The sequence below is a fragment of the Myodes glareolus genome, chromosome 26, assembly GCF_982192425.1.
Source record: "Myodes glareolus chromosome 26, mMyoGla1.1, whole genome shotgun sequence".
Classification (NCBI taxonomy): domain Eukaryota; kingdom Metazoa; phylum Chordata; class Mammalia; order Rodentia; family Cricetidae; genus Myodes; species Myodes glareolus.
Window position 1 is genome coordinate 45,299,580 of NC_142051.1, and position 22,955 is coordinate 45,322,534.

The following is a 22,955-nucleotide window of genomic DNA, read 5'->3' on the forward strand; positions in this document are numbered from 1 at the left end:
CAGTGGGCACATAGCAACACAGTTTGTACACACTGCCTGCAAGGCACACACTGACAAATGATTTATTCCTAAAAGTAGAAAGGGTTTTAACCTATAAATATATGTAAGAATATAAAGTAAATTTGAACTATTTTATGGTTGCAATATGACCATATATGAGCCATGGGCATGTTAAAATCATATCAGGAAAACCAGGTCTATGAACTTCTCAGATATACCAGATTGAGAACTGGGTACACTTTGCTACCAGGACCCCGTAAAGTGGAGGACACCTGAGCTGTGGAGATAGCTCGGTCAGGAAGGTGTTTATTTTGCAAGCATGAGAGATCCCCAGTTTGATCTCCCAAATCTACTTAAAAAGCTGGAGTGGTGGCATGCACTTATAATTCCAGCACTGGAAGGCAGAGGCAGGAGGGTCTCTGGGGCTCTCTGGTCAGTCTGTCCAGCCAAATGAGAAGTTCATTAAGAAACCCTGTCTCAGAAGCTAAGGTGAAGAACGACAGGCCATGCCTTCCAGAAGACCAAGAAGGCTGCCAGCAGATCTTATCTGCCCTCTCTGGTCCCCAACCAAATCCAATCCCTCAGACTTGTCTCTAGTGCAACACAACACCAGCTACAGACTCCCTCTCTGCCCCGCCATGCCTCCTGTGGATTCCACAGACAACCACCTCCTGGCCTCCCTCTCCTAACTCCTGGACTCAACACTGTGTCCCAGCCCCCAACTCCAGCAGACACTCCCTCTGCTCAACCACAGGCCTGCAAGAAGACCGGGCAGGGTGCGCTAAAACCTTTTGCAGTTCAGATGGTTTTGGATTTTAGAATATTTACATATATTTACATGTATTGCATATTTACATAGTTTGGAAACAGGACTCAAGTCTAAACACAAAATTCATTTGTAGTCTAGATACACATTATATAAGTAGCCGGGGATAATGTACTATAATAGTTTTCTGTAATTTTGTGTACTAAACACACATTAACCGAGCAGAACTTTCCACTTGTGACGTCATGAAAGAACTCTAAGAGTTTTGAATTTGGGAGTACTAAGGGTTAGATTTTCAGACTGCGATGTTCTACCTGTGATCGTATGTCCCCTCTCCGTCCCTTCAGCCCCACACATTCCTCTACAAATGGCTCCTTCACTAAAGTCCTTGTATTTAAACAAGCAAGAAGGGGTGAATTCTGTCTCTCGCCTCATACAATTTGTGATGTAATTCCCAGCTTCAGAAATGCTGCCCAGGGCATAGTGAGTCCTTAACAAATATTTACAGAATAAATAAACTAAACTTTTCACATACGCTATTTCATGTGGTGCTCACAAAAGTCACACAAGCTGTATGAGTGCTCTTTAAGGTGAGGAGTTGGGGCTCAGAGGTCTGACCTCTCCAGTTCTGAACTCTGGGTGAAAACAGCACTGGGCTAACCCACATGAGCTCTGTCCCTGCTCCGCCCCTGCAGAAAGCTTGCTTAAGTTTGGATCTGATTTGTCCCTAAAGGTCACATGCTCATAATTTGGTCCCCAGCCCTTCAAGGTGTTGGGAGGTGGTGGAACTCTCAGCAGGTGGGGCCTAGTAGAAGGAAGTTAGGTCATTGGCCTGTGCCATGGAAGGACATTGGTATTTGGTTCCTTCTTACCCTTGTTCTCTTTGTTTCACAAGCACCCTGAGGTGGTGATTTCTTCTGTGTCACATATCCACCAAGATTTACTGGATGCCACCATCTCCAAGACAATAGGGCCAAGCAACCACAGACCAAAACATCTGGAACTTCCAGTCAAAATAAACCTTGCCTTCTCTTAAGTGGATTAAATTTAGGTATCTCATCATAGTGACTGAGCACTGACTAACCCAGATCTCAGGTTCCTGCTGTCTTCTCTCTGGAGATCTGGAGTCCACCTGTACTTGGGTGGGGGGAGTGGGAACAGACGCTGGGAGGAAGACAGAGGGAACTGTAGGGAGTTAGAGACACCTGGGGCTGCCTCTGGCACTGCATCAGAGGCCTGGTTCAGATTCAAGTCCTGCCAAGCTCTAGAAGTCTGATGAGGAAAGCGATTCCATGGCTCCAAGCGAACCTCTGTTGCTGCGACTTGGTTGCTCCCTCTGTAAAATGGGCTAATAATTACCAGCATTTAATTTAAGGATTATCCTGGTCGAGACACAGCTGAGGGATTAGCACATACCACCTTGTCTATTCCTCACTGAACTCTGGGGGTAGTTGTTAGAATTAAGTGTTCCAGAGAAGGTGTTACCCACAGTCACACAATGCCCTCACCCAGGCTGAAGAAGGATACCTACTGCCAAATGTCACTGTCCCCTTGTTTCTTTGGTCTATCTTATAGGGTTGTGCAGATAGAGAAGCTCCCATTTGGCACAGGAATCCGTCAGTAAGTGGTAATGACCTTTCCCCTAGATCCTGTCTATAAGTCAGACTCTTGGATTCTTTCAAACAGTTGCTGAACTGTCCTCTTATGTACTGCTCACAGTGGGGGAACTTAACACCTCTTTAAACAATTCTATGAAATACTCTCCCTCTTATTAAAGAGGGCAATCAGGGCAGAGAAGCCACACACAGGCTCTGGAGTCAGACTGGCTGAACTCCACCTCTCACTGGCTGGACACCTGGATTCCATTACACAACCCATTGGTTTTTCAACCTTCTTATCTATAAAACTGTGATTTAATAGCACACACCTTATGGGGTTGTTGAAAAGATAAAATGAGTTAATATATGGTAAGTGCTTGGAACAGCGCCTAGCACATAGGAAACGCTATAAAGTGTTTGTTAAAGAAATAAAAATTCATGAATTTTGCATGTACTGTTCAAACTGGCTTCAACTAAAAGGGATTGTTCTTGGCTCAAGTCTGAGGAAGAGTGTAGACTCAGTCTTGAGTAACATCACCGGGTCACTGTCTCTCTTGGCTGTGATTTCCTTTGCTTTGGCTTCGGTTTTGGCAGGTCATTCACTCAGAGAGACAGAGAGCCACCAGCAGCTCCAGGCATCCACCCTAACAGCTCAGGATCTCTGGACATCTACCCCAGCAGCTCAGTAGCCCCTGTAAAATGCACATGCCTGCTAACCAAGAGCTCTAGAAAAAGTCTTGTGAAAAAATCCTGTTGTCTCACCTTGAGTCCAAGCTGACAGCCCAATAGGCTAGGGCTGGTCATATGTTGTCAGCTGCACACACCGCCCAGACAATGAGGTAGAGAGGGGTCATTGTGGTGGAAAATTATATAGGTGCTGTGTCATAGAATAGAAGACATGAGTGATGGAGAAGACGAGCAGTGGTTTGCTCTGCCACCATCTTATTCTCTTGGAATGCGAGACCCTTAAGTTCTTTGTGGAAACAGAAGCAACAGAACACAGAGCAACAAAAATGTGCTACCAAGACTAGTGCACATGACCATGGAGAAGTCCTATAATATTTCATCTATGAGCTGAAGAACCAGTGGTGGGGTTCCGTGAGTGTGGAGTTCTGAGAAGCAGGGGAGCCAATGGTGTCATTCTCAGACTGAGGCCCAAGAACTCAGAGACCACTGAGGTAAATCCTCGAGTGTGAAACCGTGACAACTGAGAGCTTTGAGGACAGAGGACAGGAGAACAGAAGTTCTGTCTCAGCTTGGCCTTTTGTGCTCTTAGCTTGGGCTCTGTGTGGATAGGATGATGCCTGCCCAGATTAGTGAGATCCCAACTTCTTTACTCAACTGACCAGCAAGACTCCCACTGACACCTGGAGATGATGCTTAGCACTATCTGGGTATAGGCCCTGCTGACATATATAACAACCATGGCCGCTGGGCAAAATGCCTATTGGCATCTCCAATAGGACATCTAAATGCCTCTGAAAGGAAATACCACAAGTCAAAAGAACTGCTCAACACTCTAACTTGGGAGAGCACAGCTAGGGCTTGTCATGGTCCCACAAGCATAAGGAAGATTCCATTGCTTTCTACCTGCAGGTCACAGTGTAAATCAAGCTGTAGCTTCCTGGTGAATGCGTACTTTCTAGACAAGTCTGAGGGTTTGTATCAAGTTTGCTAGACTGGTACTCATCTCCACTACAAGGCCCAAGGAACCTCTGGGCAAAGAAGAAACAAGGACATGACTTCAGGGACAGGAATATGGTAAACTAGGAGGCAGGACAGCAGTTCCATGGCTATGCCCATTGACAGAGTGAACACAATGGGGTAGTCAGTAGACTAGGGGAGAGTCTCTTTATCTACCTACACAGACCCACTTTATAATCGCCATTACTACCCTATCAGTAGTTTATTACCATGATCACCTAAAAACAACAACCACCCACATACACTCTCTTCTTTCCTTTTCACCTCTTGCAGCCTACCTTTCTCTGGGATCACTTTTCTTTGTCTTAAATACTTGCAAGTTTTCCTTAGCGAGGATTTGCTCTTTGGTTTTTATTTGTTAAGCATTCTTGTAAGCTGTTTCCCTAGGGGTGGAATGAAAGGCTGGCACCTCATTTTCGTCACTACTCTGAAGGCATCCTCATCATGGCTTTTTCAAAGCTATCACTCTGTTATTACCATAAAAGAAATTTACTTCCCTAATTCTGCCTACTCTCAAGAATTTTTTTTTAAATCTTTCTAAAGTTACACAGACATGTCGGTTTAGAATTCTTTTTCCTAATCATGCCTCAACTGTGTTGAGCTTCTGGCTTGGAATATTGTGCTGGAGGAATTATTCCTTGCACTCCTGCCTCTGCTTCATTCTTTAATTCTTTCTCTTTTCTTCTGACCCTATGAGTGGATGAACGTTCTAGCATATGATGAAATCTAGCCTACTCTTAGTCATTCCTAATGTCCTTCATTCTCTCTGTCTCCTTCAGGACAATTTATTTAGTTCCATGAATGCTTTCTCAACTGTGTCTAACGTGCTGTTAAACACAACACATCCAATCATTTTTGCAATTATAGTTTTCCATTTCTAGAAGTTCTGTTTTTTAGCACTGTTTACTTAAACTCTTTAATATAATATGCTTTGGTCATATTGTTTCCCCTCCCCCAACTCCTTCCAGATTCTCCCTCCCTAAGTCTTTGTATTTTTTCTCTTAAAAGATAAAATCAATCCAAAACAAATAAAAAAGCACACATAAAAGAACACAGTAATAACAATTAAAACCAAACCAATCAAACAAACGAAAACATGGAGTCCATTTTGTGTTGGCCAACTATTCCTTAGTATGCAGCTTGGCCTGTAGTGTGGTTTCTTACCCAGTGTCACTCCATTGAAGAAAACAGATTTTTCCTCTCCCAGCAACTATCAACTGCAAATATCTTTTTTACTAGGGTAGGACTTTGTGTCCACTTCCCCTTCTCTTTTTTAAGGATGGCTACTTGAGATGGAATCCATACCCTGACTTTTGGTTTGAACTCTTGATTGATTGATTGATTGATTGATTGAATTTTTGAGACAGGGTTTCTCTGTAGCTTTGGAGTCTGTCCTGAAACTAGCTCTTGTAGACCAGGTTGGCCTCAAACTTACAGAGATCTGTCTGCCTCTGCTTCCCGAGTGCTGGGATTAAAGGTGTGCGCCACCACCGCCCAGGTCATACCCTGACTTTTAATGAGGCCAAGAACCTGAAGTTGGATAGATCATGGATCCTAGGGGAAAATCTACTATAATTATTCTGCTAAACGAACAGCAGTAAAATGGCTCTTAATGACATAGCGCCATACCCATACAATGCACTGCTGTACCTCATCAGAGAATCTGCTTCTTGCAGTAGATGGTAATCAACACAGAGAATCACATGGGGACAACATGCAGAGAATGAGGACCTTCGGCACAGTCAGCCCTAAGTGGGGTGGCAGATAACTTCAAGGAAACATCCCTTGCCATAGACAACAGAGCTGGTGCAGATATTCACCCACAGGCACTGTGACATGGTACAGAAGATCTGAACAAGCTCAAACCAGAATGCTTAGTTTTTATAGTTCCCTGTTTTTTGCCAATATTTCCCAATTTGATTTTCCTTTCCTCTCGACAATTACACCACTTTCTCCTTTACTAATCTGTGTCTGGCAACTGCAATGGCTAGTCTCTCTGAAGTCTAGCTTCTGTGGTCCACTACTCCTGTTTCTGCTATTTCCTGACACTAATGCTACTTACTTTTGACCATGTGCTAACTATTGTATAAAGAACTCTCCAAAGCATAGCATGAAAGTATGGTGATTTTTGTTTGTTGTTTGTTTGTTTTGAGATAGGATTTCTATGGCTGTCCTGGAATTAGTTCTTGTAGACCAGGCTGACCAGGAACTCACAAATATCTGCTTGCCTCTACCTCCTGAGTTGAGGGATAAAAGGCATGTGCCATCACCGTCTGACCGAAAGTGTATCTTTTTATAAAGAACTTATACTTCTTGCATGCTTGCCATGAACTGGCATCAAGTTTAATGTCCAAGCTTCCTAGGCCTCAATTCAATCTGTGAGGGCTCAGGTACTCTGGTTTCCTGTTCACCTTGAAGATGGAGTCTGTTGGGATCTCAGTTCATTACTCTCCAAGACAGGCAGGGCTGAGGGTTGACTTCCTTTTCCCTTTCCCTCCTTAGCCTATCAAAGCCAATTTCTAATCTGGGACACCAGCACATAGTCAGCCTAAAGACACAGTGGCTTTTGTCCTTGTGGTAGTTGCTTTTTCCATCACTGTGACAGAGTACCCGACTGAAGCCACTTAAGCGAGGCAAAGCAGATTTTGGACCACAGTTTCGGAGGGATTTCAGGCCATCACTGTGGGGAAGGTATGGCCCACTGGCTTGTGGGGGCACAGGGAACCGATCCTCACACTGTAGCTAGTCAGGAAATGGAAAAAGTTCAGAAGACCTGGGTAGAACTAGATATAACTTAAGGCCTACCTGGTGACCTATTTCCTCCAGCTTGGCCCCACATCCCAAAGGTTCTGCTAATAATAACATACAAATAATAACAATTCTTATTTATCTTTCTTGGCCTCCCTTGTTTTATTATAATCTCTCCCTGGTAATCCCCATTGTCATACCAACTCTCTGAAGGTTTCTAAGCATTACAATTATTGGAAACTAGGTTTTAGTGGTGGCCTACTGGAAACAGGAAGCCACACAATACCTTCCCTGTGCTAAGGAAACACGCAATAAATAATTGCACTAGCCAATCGTTTCGATTTCCTCAACCATGCTCCATTGCTTGCCTGTATTTACCTGCAAGGCTGTTTTTAACTTGAAGAATTCTCAGACCCTCTCCCCAGCCCAAGAATAACTCCCGTACTATTGTTTGACAAGATGCTAAACATATGCTACCTTTCCCCCAGATGGTTGCTTTTCCTTCTTTTCCAGACCCGAGAGTCATACCTTACTCATTTAGACCCTCACACATTGGCCTGTGCATCTCCTTCCCCGTGCCTAGCCACATAGGGGCTGCATTTATGTGATTCTTATCTCTCTGGTGGACATGTATTTGTCATTTCTGACTTCTGAAGAATTCCCTCACTTCCTGTCCAGATCAGCACACATCCTGCACAGCTTTCTGGAGAATCTGATATGCAGGGTTTCGCTCTGAATGCTTCGTCTGCTGTGACCCTGGGATGGAGTCTGTTCTTGCTGCTAACCCTTTACACTGTGGGTAGGCTGCTCTCATACGTACTAGTCCGTGGAAACTGGCAGCCTCTGGCTGCAGTGTCGTTCTCTCCACAAGTGTGTGAGAAACAGAGTACAGTAGGAACTAAACACAGGCAGAACGGGGTCACAGCTCCACAAACAGAACCCATGCCTTCACCCCAAGCCTTCCTCCTGGGCATCACCGTTCCTTCTCATGTGCCTGTGCCATTAATCATTTCTGCTACAGGGGCACCTGGGACTCTGTGGAAATTATCTGGCGCAGGGATGTATACGTGACACCTGAAAGTGGCCACAGACAGCAGGCGGGGCTAGGGGGAGGGGTGGCTGAAGGTGTCTCTGTGAGATTTCTTATAAACACTTTTCAGATGGCTTCTGTAGCTCAGGTTTGCTTACCTCACAACTTTGGTGCCATTTCTCACAACTTGCATGTCTACCATGCAGCCTCCGGTAACATAAGCAGCCAGGTTCAGCTCAGAGAACTCTGCCTGGAGGAGAAAGCAAAACAAACAAACAAAACGAGGCATCAAACACTACTAGGGTAGGATGTTTGTGTTTAATGTACACTTCTATTATTGTGCAGTGCACATTCAGGCTTCATCTCAAATTTAGCAATGGAATTTTTATCTCCCTTTGAAAAAGGAAGACGAGAGGCAGGTGACATGCTCAGGACCACGCAATGAGCACATCAGTTAGAATCCATGAGTTTCGGATTCAAGAGCCCACTGTCATAAGCACAACTCACTTCTGCCTCCCTGGAAGCAGCCACTCTAACTCTGACTAGAAGATGCCATTGTTAGCAGGCTGATTTCCCTAGAGCAGTCAGTCTTGTGTTAAGCTGTTTGTGAGCCCCACACCGCTGATTCTGTGACTCAAGTAACAGGGCTCCTCGAAATTATCTGCCCAATATCCCTCTCAATGGCCTCCTCCCTCACTCCACACATGTAGCTACAGTGGAAGCAATATGCCTGTGTCATTTTGATCACAGTTGACGGGTGGGCATCTGATACAGTGTGAGGGAATGACAGACTCCTATTCGAGAGGTTAAAACTACTGAGCAAGAGATATGGTGCTTTGAAAGAAAATGGCCCCCATTTCTTGCTCTAATTAATAACCTCATTATGTTGTGGCAAGGTGAAAAGAAAAGATGATTGCTAATGAGCCCACGTTGGTATACTGTGGTAATAACCTAGCTATTATGTCTGATGCCTTCCAAATTCAACTCCAGATTGCTCAAAAATACTTAATTGGCAACATCAAGGAGAATTTAAAAAAGCAAGTGCATGTGTGTGGCAGGGAAAGAAGTTAAAAGGAAGTTGCAAAACAAGAGAGCTGGTTATTAGATATGTGAAGAAAAGCACTGAACCGGGAGAGGTACAGATCCAAAAGTTGTCTTGCTGCCCAAAGGGAAAAAAAAATTCCTGGATATAAAAACTATTCAGGCTTTGATAGAAAAGTTAAGAGGTTGAATCTGTAGGTTCATCCCTTCACATGCTTCACACTGAATCCATCATAGATTCAGTGGATACTGGGGTGGGCCAACTCATAGTCCCGGTTCCGGGCCTGGGGGGTAGCTGGGTTAGTCAGCTTGCTAGTTTTCCCTCATCATCACTACCTGGACAAGCTCTCCAGAACTGCCTCAGCTAGTTCACCCAATGCACCTACACAAGGAGCAGGGCCAGTTTGCCTGTTCTTATGCCCTCAGATGCAGGCCACTCTCACTCATATTACTAGGTCTAGCTCTACTGTTTTGGCCTGGTTTGTGCAGGGCTCTCTCTCCTGATTGCTATAGGGAGCCTAAGAGGGGGATGGGCAGAGTCAGTTCTTCTGTTCTCAAGGCCTATCTATAGCTGGCTCACCTGTGACCCCGGCAACAGGGTCAGCTCTAGTGTACTGTCCAGAGTACAGAGGCCTGATCTCCTGTGTGTGTCCATGACACAGAACAACAACAGGATATCCATGAGGAGCCCTAGTGAAAGCCCATTATCAGTGGTGTAGCAGACACTAGAGGCCTCAAGTCAGACCAATGACTCATGGCAATGAATGCTTGCAAGTAAACATGAATGGACTAACGGGTAAACTGTGTATCTCATTGGGCCATACTTCAGCTTCCTTGACAAGATTCTTCTTCTTGTTTTTATTTTGTTTCTTTCTTTTGATTGGACATTGGGTTTTGTTTTAAATTTTGTTTTAATTTGGTGGGAGGTTTCAAGGGCAGAGGGCAGATTTGAGAAGGGAAGATAAGTGGGACTGGAATGCATGATGTGAAGTTCACAAAGAATTAATAACAGTTGAAAGAAAAAAGAAAGGAAGGAAGGAAAGATGGAAGGAAGAAAAGCTAGACGTTGGTCTTGTACAGATTTGCATGTCTAGACTTATTTCCCAGTCATGGATTATAAACAACTAGAGAAGGTTAATGCCTGCATCACAGCGCAACAAGATTCTGCTAGAGTACACACGGAGTTTAGGAAGCAAAGAAAAAGGGAATTCCTTTGCATTTAACTCTCTAAAAACATCAACAGCAATGAAAATGAACACAGAGGTAGCCAAGCACCTCTCCATCAAAACGGCTCACTGGTCCTGTTGTAGGATCTAAGACAGTGGTCACCTTAGAATAATACCATTGTTCCCATAGAGATTGCAGTGGACCAGATGCTATTCCCCAGATAATATACCAAATCCTAATCCCTGGTACATGAAGGAACCCTTTTATGAAATAGATTTTTTTCCAAATGTAATTAAAGTGACTATTTGAAGAAATCATCTTGGAATTAGGTGAACCTGAATTCTAGTGACAATCAAATAGAAGGTAGAAGTCATGTGAAGATCAAGATAAACACCAGAATGATGAAGCCACAGGCAGAGATGGCCAGGAGAGATTGGTAGGTAGAGGGTATCAAGCAAGATTGTTCCCAAAGCTGAGGGCATGGGAGGGCCTGCTAAAATCTGAAGAAGACTATCTAACATCTAGATCTACAAGCTATGTTCTTTTAAGTCTCCCAGTTTGTGTTACTTTTCCATGGCAACCCTAGGAGACAAATAAAATAACTGAGAAATGAATATGATTTCAGCATAGCAGGCAAAGACAGAGGAGACCTCCAGAGGTCAATGTGGTCAGTAGGCTGCTCTATCATCTCCACGAGACACTCGTGCATAGAAATATGTATAGTCTCTTTCTCCCTTTCTCTCTGCAATATAGCAATTACCCGTTTTGCAAACTTTAAGAGCAACTTAAAATTTCTGCATTAATGAACATTTTAATTTCAGTTTTTTCTTCAGTTGTCTTTTATGTGATTTAAAAAAATGCTATGGTTGAGGCCTTGTGGTACAGATTCATGTGTACTCAAACTACACGTGTATGTAAGCTACCCAATGTATTAGTCAATGAGTTTCATTAAGTCCTCTCTAAATACCAGCTTTAACACTTGTGAAATGGAGATAATATAAATAATATCTACCCCGAAGATTTTGTGATGGTTCAAATTTCTGAGACGATTAGCATGCAGCTGAGACACGGGGCTTCTGTGAGGAGCTGCAGTTAGGATTATCTCCAAGTACTTCATTGTTTTAGTAATTTGAATTGAAGGCGTCCAGAATGGTAGAACTGCTGGGTGTGGTGGTGCATATCCTTAATCTCAGCACACAGGAGGTAGAGGCAGGCAGATCCTTGTGTTTGGGGTCAGCCTGGTCTACAGAGCAAGTTCTAGGACAGCCAGAGCTACACTGAGAAACCTTTTCTCAAAAACCAAAACCAAATGGTAGAAGTAGAAAAGCAGCAATATCTTCAAGCATCTGTGTCACAGGAGATGTAAAATACAGAGAATGTGTAATGGTTCATCTTCATTGTCAACTTGACTGAATGTTGAATCCCTGAGAAGACACCCTTCTAGATGAGTCTTTGGTGTTATTTCTAAAGAGCTGTAACAGAGGATGGAAGACCTACCCTGAATGTGGGTGGAACCATCCCATTGGTTGGAGTCCTGGACTAAGCTGACTAGAGAAAATGAGTTCAGCACGGGCTTTCTCTTTTCTGCCTCCTGATCCGTCCAGACATGAGCAAAACAGCCTTGTGCTTCTGCTCTTACTGCCAAGGGCTTCTCCTTCCACCATGCCTTCTCACCATGATGAACTATGCCTTCATATCATAAACAAAAAATAAAACTCTTCCTTTCATTAGTTGCTTTTAGTCAGGTATTTGGCTAAGCTATGGGGAAAGCAACTAATAACAGACTTTGGCTCATGACTACAATAAACTACTCAAGACTCTATTTATAGTCCCATCTTATTCAAGAAGAGCAGACAAAATACATTTCAGTTTTCAGTCATCCTACAATAGGTATTTCAGGACTGGGGTTCCTGCAGAAGTGATGCAATTATCCCTATAATCATCCAAGATCACTGCTTGGAGAGCGTTTCCTGGGTATAAAGCAGCAGAGGAGAACTCACATTGAGTTCAGTTCATCAAGACTGAACCTCAGGAGAGCCACTGTGGATAGAATTTGCAGGCAGTATATAGAAAAATATGGAGCTACATAGAAAAAGAACTCCAAAAGGAGGGATCTGGAGGTCTGTGGCCAAGCACTGGTCTGACCCTGTGTAAAAGGAAATACACAAGGCTGGGGGATTAGGGAATGGGACAACACATTAAATATCAGTAGGCTCAACAGCCTGCAGAACCCACACAGGCCTAGGAACTGTTTGTGTGCTTGATGGTTACAGTGTAAAGACCTTGTGATAGGAATTAGATTCTCAAGACATAGCCGAAGAGCTGAGTCACTCCTGGACTAACCTGCTTTGGTGCTAGGGTAATGAACACTATGTCTCTAGTTTACATCTCTTTGATGATTAGAAGCACTGGGTACTTTTCTTGGTGCAAATCAGAACTTCAGATACACAATTTGGTGAGGTATCCAATCCAATCTTAGCTACGTTTGTATTTCTGTTTGTAACTATTATTAATTTGTCATATATATGTTAAGAACATTCTAATGTGAAAATTTTAAAATCAATAAATTATAATTCTATATAAACATATTATTGATGTATTTATCTGCACTTATCTTCTTTCATTCTATGTTGCATATTTTAACCTTCTGATTTTTTAATGTAAAACACATATACACACATACATATGCATAGTTTAACTTAATGATTTTTTTATAGTTAGCTTTTTCATTATTGTTAGTGCAAACCTTTGTATATCTGAAGAATATAAAGACATCCTGCAACATTTCTTACTAGAAGCTCTAGTTTTATATGTCATATTTAATCCTGTGATCCACATAGAATTAACTTTTATTATGACATGAAGGCTCAAGTTCTGACTTTTCCATTTAGTTAAGCAACATTTTGCCACCATTTGCTGAAATGCTCATTTTCGTTTTTTAAAACCTTTTCTCTCAATAGAATCACATTTGTACCTTTGTCAAACACCAAATTATTTCATTTGTGACACTATACCTTTTTTTCTGTGGCAGTATGGGACACGGAATGCGGACCACTAAGTGCTCTACCACTGAACTATATCTTGATCTCCTTTTAGTTTTGAGACAAGGTCTCACCAAGTTTCCCAGATGGGTCCTGAGTTCACTAGGTAGTCTAAGGACTGGCGTTATATTTGTGGTCCTCTGACCTCAGCCTCTCAAGTATCTGGGGTCACAGGCTTGTGCCAGTAGTCCTTAAATTCTCTGTCCTATTCTGTGATGTATACTATCCTGAAGTCTGTTTCAAGTTGTCTCTGTTACTGTTGCTTTGGAGGGAGTCTGGACAGTGACCAATTGTATAAGAAGAAAGCCACTCAAACAGAAGAAAATACCAAGACAATATAGGGTGACCACTCTGTCTTTTTAATATATAGACTTCTTACATGCCCAGTGTATAATACACACAGACACCAGGCCACCAGTTGACCTCAAATGTTCTGTCTTGAGAACATCAGTCAGACGCTTCCCCAATGATATGGCTGACTGGACATGCTTGGCTTTGTAGCTGCCCATTGTTGTGGCTAGCTCTCTCAAAGATCTGCATCTTTCAAAGGTTCAATGGACATCAAGAACTCCTCTTCAGCGTCAGCCATGTGAAATCAATCCTTAACAATGGAATGTGGTCTCTAAATGTTAGGGAGGAGAACAGGTGAGGAAGCAAGCTCATCTTTTACTGACTGTATATCATCCACTACTGCCATGTTCACAAATCCTGGAAGAAATCTCTTGGCTTCATACATGAAGTTTAAAGCTTCACCCCAGTTCCAAACATTATCATTTTAGCTTCCTTTTTGCCTTGCTGCAAACGTAAGCCAATGTTCTTGTGAAGAACAAAGTTACTTTTTGTCTATTTCTTGCTACCCAGGGCACATAAAAAATTGTTTCCTTTATTTTCTTAAGGTTTACTTTAAAGAGTCTTTCTAGGTATATTTGTTCACTCGTGTGTGGGTGCCTGAAGAGGCTAAAAAAAGGATATTGGGTCTCTGAAACAAGAGTGAGAGGAAGTCTTAAGTCACTCAATGTGTGTGCAGGCCTCTGAAAAGAGCAGCAAGCACTCATACTTGCTTGACCATCTCTCTAGTGCCTCCTAATCTATTACTTTGGAAATGAATATAACTTTCAGTTAAGTCTGATTGTTGGAACTCTATCTTAGGAGGGAAAGCACTGTGTGATACTGTCCTAAGAACTGGAGACATCATTAAGAAAGGTAGGTGCTAATTCTTTGATCTATAAATGGGTTGTATAAAGCATAAACCGGTTTATGAGTATTTTGTTATTCTTTAAAAAGCGCTGGGAGATGTTTCCATCATTGATGCCAATGACACACGAGCTTTGCTGCTTGATTATAATCTTTATTAAACATCTGCATGAAGAAAGGGAGAGACACGGGAGAGAGATCAGCCTTGAACTTTGAATTAGAGCTCTAAGACTGAAATTTGACACTGACCTTAGGCTAGGGTCTCATTCTTACCTAGCTTTAATTTGCTTTATCTTTAATCTCAACACTGTAATTGGTGAAGTCAATTATCTCCATAGGCTCTTTCATTTTTATATAGTCTCTTTCTCAACCAAAATTTTTCAGTTACTACCACAAAAACAAAATCTGTTATGATAGTAACCCTGATAAGAAAGGCACACCAAGCAAGAACATGGTTTGTGGAGAATTGTTCACTGCTTTATGGTCATTTTTGGCACACTGTAGATATTAAAACACTTCTTTAATAAACTATTAGTTTCATAATTTGAATGTGAGTGGGGCTGTGTTTGATCTTGACGATCAACTTGAAGGGATTTGGAATCAGCTGGGAGACACATCTCTGGGTATGTTTCTGAGGACACATACAGAGAAGATTAAACAATGGGATAACCATATTTCAAGGTGGGTACTTTCCAATGGGCAGTCCATGAACTTAGAGACCTGATGAGAAAACAGTGTTCCCCTTCTTCTTGTCGTTGCTGATGCCATCCTTGGTGGCCATCAGATCCCAGGTTTTTCATCCTTTCAACTCAGACTCAATATCAGCATTTCTTCAGTGAGCTTTCAGACCTTTGGTGCTGTACTGGTGTTGCTGAGGCAACCAGTTTTACATGTTGATCAGCTATCAGGTTCTCAGCCTCTCCAGGATGCAGAAAGCCATTGTTGGGCTCCTAGGCCCTGGTGTATGAGCCAATCTAATAAGTGCCCTCTTACGATAGGTACACCTATTGGTTCTGCTCCTTTAGAGAACCCTGCCTACTGACAGTGGGTCCTATATCTGATAAATAACTTGACTTTGGGGACTATATTGCCAGAGGTTCTAGATAAGAGCGATCAGGAAAGTATTTCTGGGCAGATAGTAGCGGGGGTGGGGGGAACTCAAGATAAGAGTCAATGTAGAAAAGCATAGGTGAGGACGTGGGGTAATGAGGTAATGGAAGGTGAGATATTATTTGATGCAGGGACACTGACTTCGTTGGTAAGCACAGCAAAAGGCAGCGAGAATGCTGGAATGGAATTCAGTTCATGAAGCTTTAGAATTCCTGCGGAAGGAGTGTGCATGCCATTCTACATCATATTCATCTGCGGCAGCTGGACAAATTACTGTGAGTTTAGGGACTTTAGACAACACAAACTCATCTCGTTGCTTTGTAGTTCAGAATCTAGATTATCTTGGCTGTTTTTTCTGTTCTGTGTTGCACAAGGCCAAAGGCAAGGTGCTGGCCAGCTGGGCTCTGCCTGAGAGATTCGGGGAAGAAGCTGCCTCTGAAATATTGAGAGAATTCAGGTCTTGGTCACCACAGGACTGAAGTGCCATTTCATTGATCTGTGTGCTACTTAAGATGGTATTCTTGTCATCCTGTATCCTCTTTCTTCTTCCCTTTTCTTTTTGAGATAAGATATCAAACAGTCCACACTGCCCTCAAATTTGAGAGAGAGCCAGGAACTACACTGATCTTCTTGTCCTTCAGTTTCTACCTCCCAAATCCTAAAATTGTGGGCATATACCACCACACACAGCTCATAGTCTTGAGATTTGAACCCAGGGACTTTTGCGTGCCATTCAAGCATCCTGCCAACTGAGTCACATCTGCAACCCTGCACTCTCCAGCATGGAATGAAAAACAGACCTTTTTCTGATTTCTAATTCTGACACATCTTCTATCTTTCACCAGAGGAAGTTCCCTGTTTCTGAGGGTTTATGTGATTCTATGGTTAGACTTAAACTGGCTTAAACTGGACTCTCCAAGACACTCCATAACTTCAGGCTCATAACTGTAACCACTCAAACACATCTGTGTTAGGAAACAGACAAACCATGGGTCTAAGCAGGAAAAGACTCTGAGAGAGTAGTGGTTTGATCTTGAGGCCTTGTAATATCCAAGCTCTGGTACAGAGCATACATATGGCTGGAATCAGATCTGTCAAGAAAATCTCTACTATATTCTTGTAGAAGAGAAGGAACATGTCCTGTTCCAAGAACGCACAAAGAGATATGTATGCACGCAAGTACACATGTGTATGCACGTGCACACACATAGGAATAGAAATCGAAAGAACTCAATTTCCTGTAAGGCCTCTGGCTACGTTCTCACGAACACTGATACCTGATGAGGATGTCAAGCCAAGAAGATAACATGACTGAAAGCATGGGGTTTTCATGTCTCCTTACTGATAATTGTGTTTGCGATGATAATCATGGTGATGACAGCATGGAAGGGGGGTGATTGCAGCTGTGATTATTATAATATGTTGAAGGATGTATCAGGCCAACAGATCAATGGGAAAGAATGAAATTGAGCCTTGGAACTGGATGACTGACTGGAATGTACGAAAGAAACCAAGAATGTGTGGGAACTTGAAGGTAGCAGTTATCAGCCTTGACCATGAAGCCTGACTGAAGGAGGATTTCGACACAAAAAGATGTTGTCCAGAGTGCCTGAGAAAGGCAAGATGCTGGCAGACAGATTGGTCTGGAATCTAAGGGTAGCTGATAAGATTCTGGAAATTCCTGTCAGTTAGTGGAGACATCTCTGGTGCAGCTTGTTCCCTTGATTCTTACTTGGAGTGTGCTCTGGTACAGGGCTGTAGGTATTCATGCATCTTGTAGGAAGAGAGACAGAGAGACGTAGACAAACAGGTACACAGGAAATGAATAATATGCTCATGGAAGAGAGGCCATTTACTGTGACACTCTGCCTGTTAGACAACCTTTCTTGCTCTGTTTCACCAGCAGCTTCTCAGCACACCTGTAACTGTGTTTGCCAGGGGATAGAGCCAATGCTGTGTGTGTTCTGACTTCCAAACTTTGCACCTGAGGGTGTGTGGATCTAAGTGTGTGGCCATTGAATTCATTGCCCTTCTTCTGCTTTTTGGTGTTTCAAAGGTGCTTGCTATCTCCATCGTCCACTCTTCTTTCCACAGCTCTGTCTTCTCAGCCATGTATCAGATGGAGAGCATCTTTATTATCTTGAGTTTCTGGTTCCCAGGTGACCCAGCTCTCCTGCTGTCTCCTTTGACCCATGTGTTTGCTGTGTCCTATGACTTATTAGTTAACCAGAGATACCTCCATTAAGATTTGGATTAGAGGAGCTGGAGAGATGGCTTAGTGGTTAAGAACACTTGTTACTCTTGTAGAGGACCTGGGTTTTGTTCCCAGCTCTCACATGGTGACTTACAACCATCGGTAATCCCAGTTCCACAGGATCTGATGCCCTTTTCAGACCTCCACAGGCACCAGGCACAAATATGGTACACATGATACATGCAGGCAAAGCACCCATATACATAAATAAATCTAGAAAAGGATACTGTTAGGATAATTGTGATTACAGGGGAGACAACAGGCTACAGTGCTTGGGGTTGGAGCTTATAGCGGGGGACTTGCATGGGAGCACTGAGCACCCAGACATTACTGTTGGTTTGCTAAGACTCTCGTTACTTTAGTGATCTGAAGTGGGGCGACGGTGATTGTTAAGGGATGATTAAAGTATTTCTGAGTCCTTTAGCAAATTATCATCAGACTTTCATTCAAATCCAGAACAAAGACTGATGTCTTACCAACTCCCAGGAACAAAACTGGGTGTGAAATTCCTCCTATAGAGAGCAGCATTCTGTACATACAGTGACCTTCCCCAGTTCCAACGTTCCCTCACAGCCAAGACACTTATACAAAGGACAAACACTGGCAATAATAACTTTAAAGAACTAAGTATAGAATACCAAGCCCTATGTGGCTCATAGAGTCCAATGGGAGTTAGTCTCCACTGCTTCCCACCATTCCTGGTCCCCTACCTCTGAGCTTCAAGTCCTGTCCCCCATAGCAAAGCCCGTCTCTGGGCTCCCAATATGATAGCATCCTTAGGCCCTTCAGTCCCCCTGTTCAGTGGAGCCCCCAGAGGTGGTCTCCCTTCAAAGTACCCTGCTTTCTTGTGTAACTGAAACCAAAACTACAACATAATTCACTCCAAACTTCAATACTTAAGATCCTCTCTAAGAAATACTTAATCGTCTTCTGACCAAAACAAGACCCCTACAGTGCAGAGACTGAATCCTTCTGGTCGGTCCGCTGTCCTACCCTGTGACCCAAGTGTAGGACAGCAGTAACTCAGGGACTGACATGGGTTGCGCAGAAGCCAACTCGGCTGATGTCAGAGATGGCACTCAGGAAGGCGGGGACTTTTCCTCAAGTTATATCACATGGGACACAAACCTCGCCGACACTTTACAGCGTGCCAAGGATTTGCTGTTATGTGAGGTGACTTCTCTTCTAATGTGCATACTGCAGGGCCAGATGCAGAGACTCAGGCTTGGCCCCTGGCCTATAGTCTTCTTGACTTTTGCCATCTTCTGTGCATCCACCTGTAGCCTCTATCAGCCAAGGCCTGGCCTGCTGCTGGTTTTTCCATTCTTCCTGTTCTTCCTGTCCTGGTGCTGGCAAGCACTTGACAGGGTGCCAAGGCCTGAGTCTCTGCAAGGCCTTCAGCCAGCAGTGCTGTTTCCTGTCCACTTCCCAATGCAGGCTGTATTTTTAGTTCCCAGGGCCCAGGGGCTCTATGACTTCCTCAGCTAACTAACATCTGAGGTTGTGCTCTCTCCACTAGCTCAGGTTCACCTTGCAGACAAAGGAGGCTTTGAAAAGACTGTGCCCTGGCTCAACTGCCTCTCCAGATGAGGAGGTCCTACTTGGGAACAGGGCTTTGGCATCTCAGGGAAGCCACAGGTCACTGGGTCAGGGGTACCGCATAGCCCAGTGACTTCCTCACAGTGCCCAGGATCAACTACTATGTGTTGATCAAAGGTACCCCCTGCCTGCTAGAAAATCAGACTATCTCTGTGTGTGAGAATGTTGAGCAGGAAGGGCAGGGGTTGGGAGGGAAAGGGAGAGAGGGAAGGAGAGAGAGAGGGAGAGAGGTGTATATACATGTAGGCACGACAAGAAAGGTGGGGAAAGATAAATACATGAAAACATGTCAAGATAAATATTTAAGAAAACTGAAAAAAAATAAAATAATACTCAGCATTCCTCAATGTTTAAATAATGGAATATTTAAACCAAAATAGACAGTAGTGATTTGAAGTTTCAACATGATGCACACCCATGTTTTATCAAGCCAGGTGCCACGCCACGGATCACATTATCCCCCTTTCCTGTTATATTGTTTTATGAAAGCTGCTCTTCCTGTGCCTACCTGCGGCCTGCAAAATGAAGGCAGTGGCAGTGGTTACCCGCACCACCGAGTCTTCAGTGAATAAACCTGCGAGGTCAGCGCTATTACGTAGCTATCGCATGATACGTTTCCTCCTTGACTTAGGAAGCAAAAGAAACTTAGGGGACTCGGAAGGCTCAGAAACTTGAGATTCAGAAGACCCCTCCCTAAAGTTATGAACTGTGGAGAGGAGGTTCTCTGGTGGAGATGCCTACCAGATGGGTAGGGAGCACTAAAGATTCAGGTTTTGTGAATCATTTATCGCCTGTGCCGGGGCGGGCATCTATGCCCCCAGAAGTAACCCTGATAAACTCACTGGCTTGCTGAGCTGAACTTGGGTGATTGTGTCTGGTCCTTATCTGAGGTGGGCAGACATTAATTCGTGTCACCCCAGAAAAAGGTGCATAATAGTTGCCTAGGAGAAACGCCAGGCGGCGAAGGTCATGGCTGTTACTAGCCTGCACATCACAGTAAAATATCAGGTAATGAAGTTTAGTGGTCACAGCTGTCACCTAATTGGCTTAGCACAGTAACTTAATAATCTAGTGTTCACATGGGTTGGTGGCAAAGCTGAGGAACAGAGAACACATGACTGGGCTCAGGTCACACAGCTACTGGGACCTCTCCGATTCATTATTAATGCATTCATTCAACTAATTCACATTAGTTAGCTACTCTGCTATTGCAGACAATAAGGCTTAGAAGAGTTGGAGATCTGAGAGCGCTTTGACATCAGACACGGAGATGCAGAATTTGGAGTTTGTCTTGTTGGTTTTAGGTCTGGCTTCTTGTGGGGGAACACTATGCACCCTTCCCTCCCTTTAGAATGGTAATATGTACCCTGTGCCATTTTATGTTGGAGGTATGTGATTTGCCTTTTGCCTTTTCTTTCACATGGGCTTACAGTTAAGAGATTGCCTTAAGTCTCAGAAGTGACTTTGGACTTTGAAACAGTGTTGAGACTGAAAGGCTATGGGAATTCTTGAAGTTGGATTAAATACATTCTGCATCGTTATGTGGCTATAAACTTACAGGGGCCCAGGGAGTGTTATGTGGTGGTTTGAACAAGAATGTCCCCCCTACCCCGGAGGTTCACATATTTGAACGCTTAGTCATCATGGAGTGGGGCCATTTGAGAAAGATTAGAAGGAGTGGAAGGTGTGGCCTTGTTGGAGGAAGTGTGTCACTGGGGGTGGGCTTTGAGGTTTCAGAAGTCCAGTGTTGCTTTCTCAGCCTGCAGTCCCATGTATGTTTCCACGCCCTCCACTGTAATGAAAATGGACTGAACCTCTAAAACTACAAGCAACCCTCCAATTAATGCTTTCTCTTATAAAAGTTGCCTTGGTCATGGTATCTCTTCACAGCAACAGAACAGTGACTAAGACATCTGCCAAGGACAGACACTGGCAACAGGTTATAACTCCTGTCCTAATGGGTCTTATACTGTAGAGAGGGAAACAGACCACTAACATCGATGGAGAGGAACAGTAAACCTTGATAGAAGACAGAGCCGGTGTATGTAGGGGTAGGAAGTGTCAGGTCAAAGTGGGGGCATCACTGGTATTTGACCAGTGAGAAAAGCAAGGGAGGAACAAACCACACAGGTGGGGCATGTCTTTTCAGACAGAAGACCAACCAGTCTAAAGGCCCTGAGGCCAGAATTATGTGGCAAATTCCCAGACCAGCAAGGAAGCCGGACAGGCCAGAACTGGACTAATGAGGAAGCACAGGGAAGAGATGTGGTCAGAGATTATGGAGCTCAGCAAGGATATGGAATTTTATTCTGCAGATTGTGCAATGGCATCAGCCTTGCCATCCCCACCAGCATCTTCGCCAATGAATATGGCAATTCTTCCTTCTTTGCCTTCATTATCACCACCAACACCACTACTCTTGGCAATATAAAATTCCAGAATTGGGTTTTAAAGCACAGAACCTCTGATTTTAAAGGAATTTCATAATGATAAGGGTTTGATTCTGCACATTTGTGAGTGGGTCAGGTGGAGTTTGATGTTAAGAGTCACTGAGTCTATGAATGACTTAATTTTGTCCTGACAGTCACCCCTGCCTGTTCAGGCTTCTCAAGATAGCTGTATTAATAAGAAACAGCACCCAAGACTCAAAGTGAAATAACTATTGTCCTTTCTCTATGTCACATGGAAAGTTCAAGAGGTGGGGGTGCTTTTGACAATGTACCCAAGGCAGGAAGGATGTTCAGCAGAGGAGAGAGAGGAAAAAGAAAAAAGACGGTGAAGAGATGGAAAAGAAGAGGGGCGTTAGAGGAAGAGTAAAAGAAGTAAGGGGGAGAAAAAAGACAGGAAGGGACTTGAGGTCGTGCATAAGTATCTAACCTTCTGATTCTGTGACTTTTCTTTCAGCTCTTTTGTGTGCATACCCAGAAAAGAAGTTGTTGGATTAAATGGTAATTCTGTGTGTAGGTTTTTATTTTGTATGTGGAATATCTGTGTGTATGTGTGTGCAAATTCATGTGTGAGGATATATGCGTGTAAATATGTGTGCGTATGTATGTAAACGTCAGAGGACAACCTTGGCTTTGTTCTTCGGGAGCTGTCCCTCTATTTTTTGAGAGTTAGTCTCTCACTTGCCTGGGGTTTGACAATTTGTTCATGCTGGCTATTCAGTGAGGCCCAGAGATTTCCCATCCACCTCTCCAGTGCTGGGATTACAACAATGAGTCATCACACCCATCTTTTTATGTGGGTTTTGGGTCAAATGTAGGTCCTCATGCTTGTTCAGTGGGCACTGTACTGAACAAGCCCTCTCCGTATCCTGCATGTTGTTTCCTGAGCAGCTACCATGTTTTCCCCAGCGGCTGCCCTGTTCTCCGTTCCCACCAGCATTGCCCAAGGGTTCTAGTCTCTCTGAGTTCTCGCCAGCAGCTCTGGTTATTTTCTGTTTCTGATTCTGAGGGACAGTGAGAAGGCTAATGGGGGATGGGTTAGAGTAAGAAAAGAACATGTGGCCAGCACACAGCGCCACATTTCAGAGTACATGGTCCAGAGAGCTCTATTTGAGAAGTGCCTCTGGCCACTGGGAAGGATCTGTCTATTTGAAATAAGAACAGCAACTTTTGAGGAAATCTGAGCCACAGAAGGTCAGGGTATGATATTATTATATGACATTTCCCTCAGAGATTGAAACATTCTATTCTTCAGG

General features: G+C 43.6%; 1 protein-coding gene across 1 annotated transcript in view; it reads right to left on the reverse strand.

Moving 5' to 3' along the window:
• Syn3 (synapsin III) overlaps positions 1-22,955 on the reverse strand; it is a 413,622-nt gene that overhangs the window by 312,290 nt on the left and 78,377 nt on the right. The window contains exon 4 of the mRNA XM_087902074.1: positions 8,005-8,096. Coding sequence (XP_087758200.1) covers positions 8,005-8,096 — 92 coding nt within the window. The remainder of the gene's footprint in view (positions 1-8,004; positions 8,097-22,955) is intronic.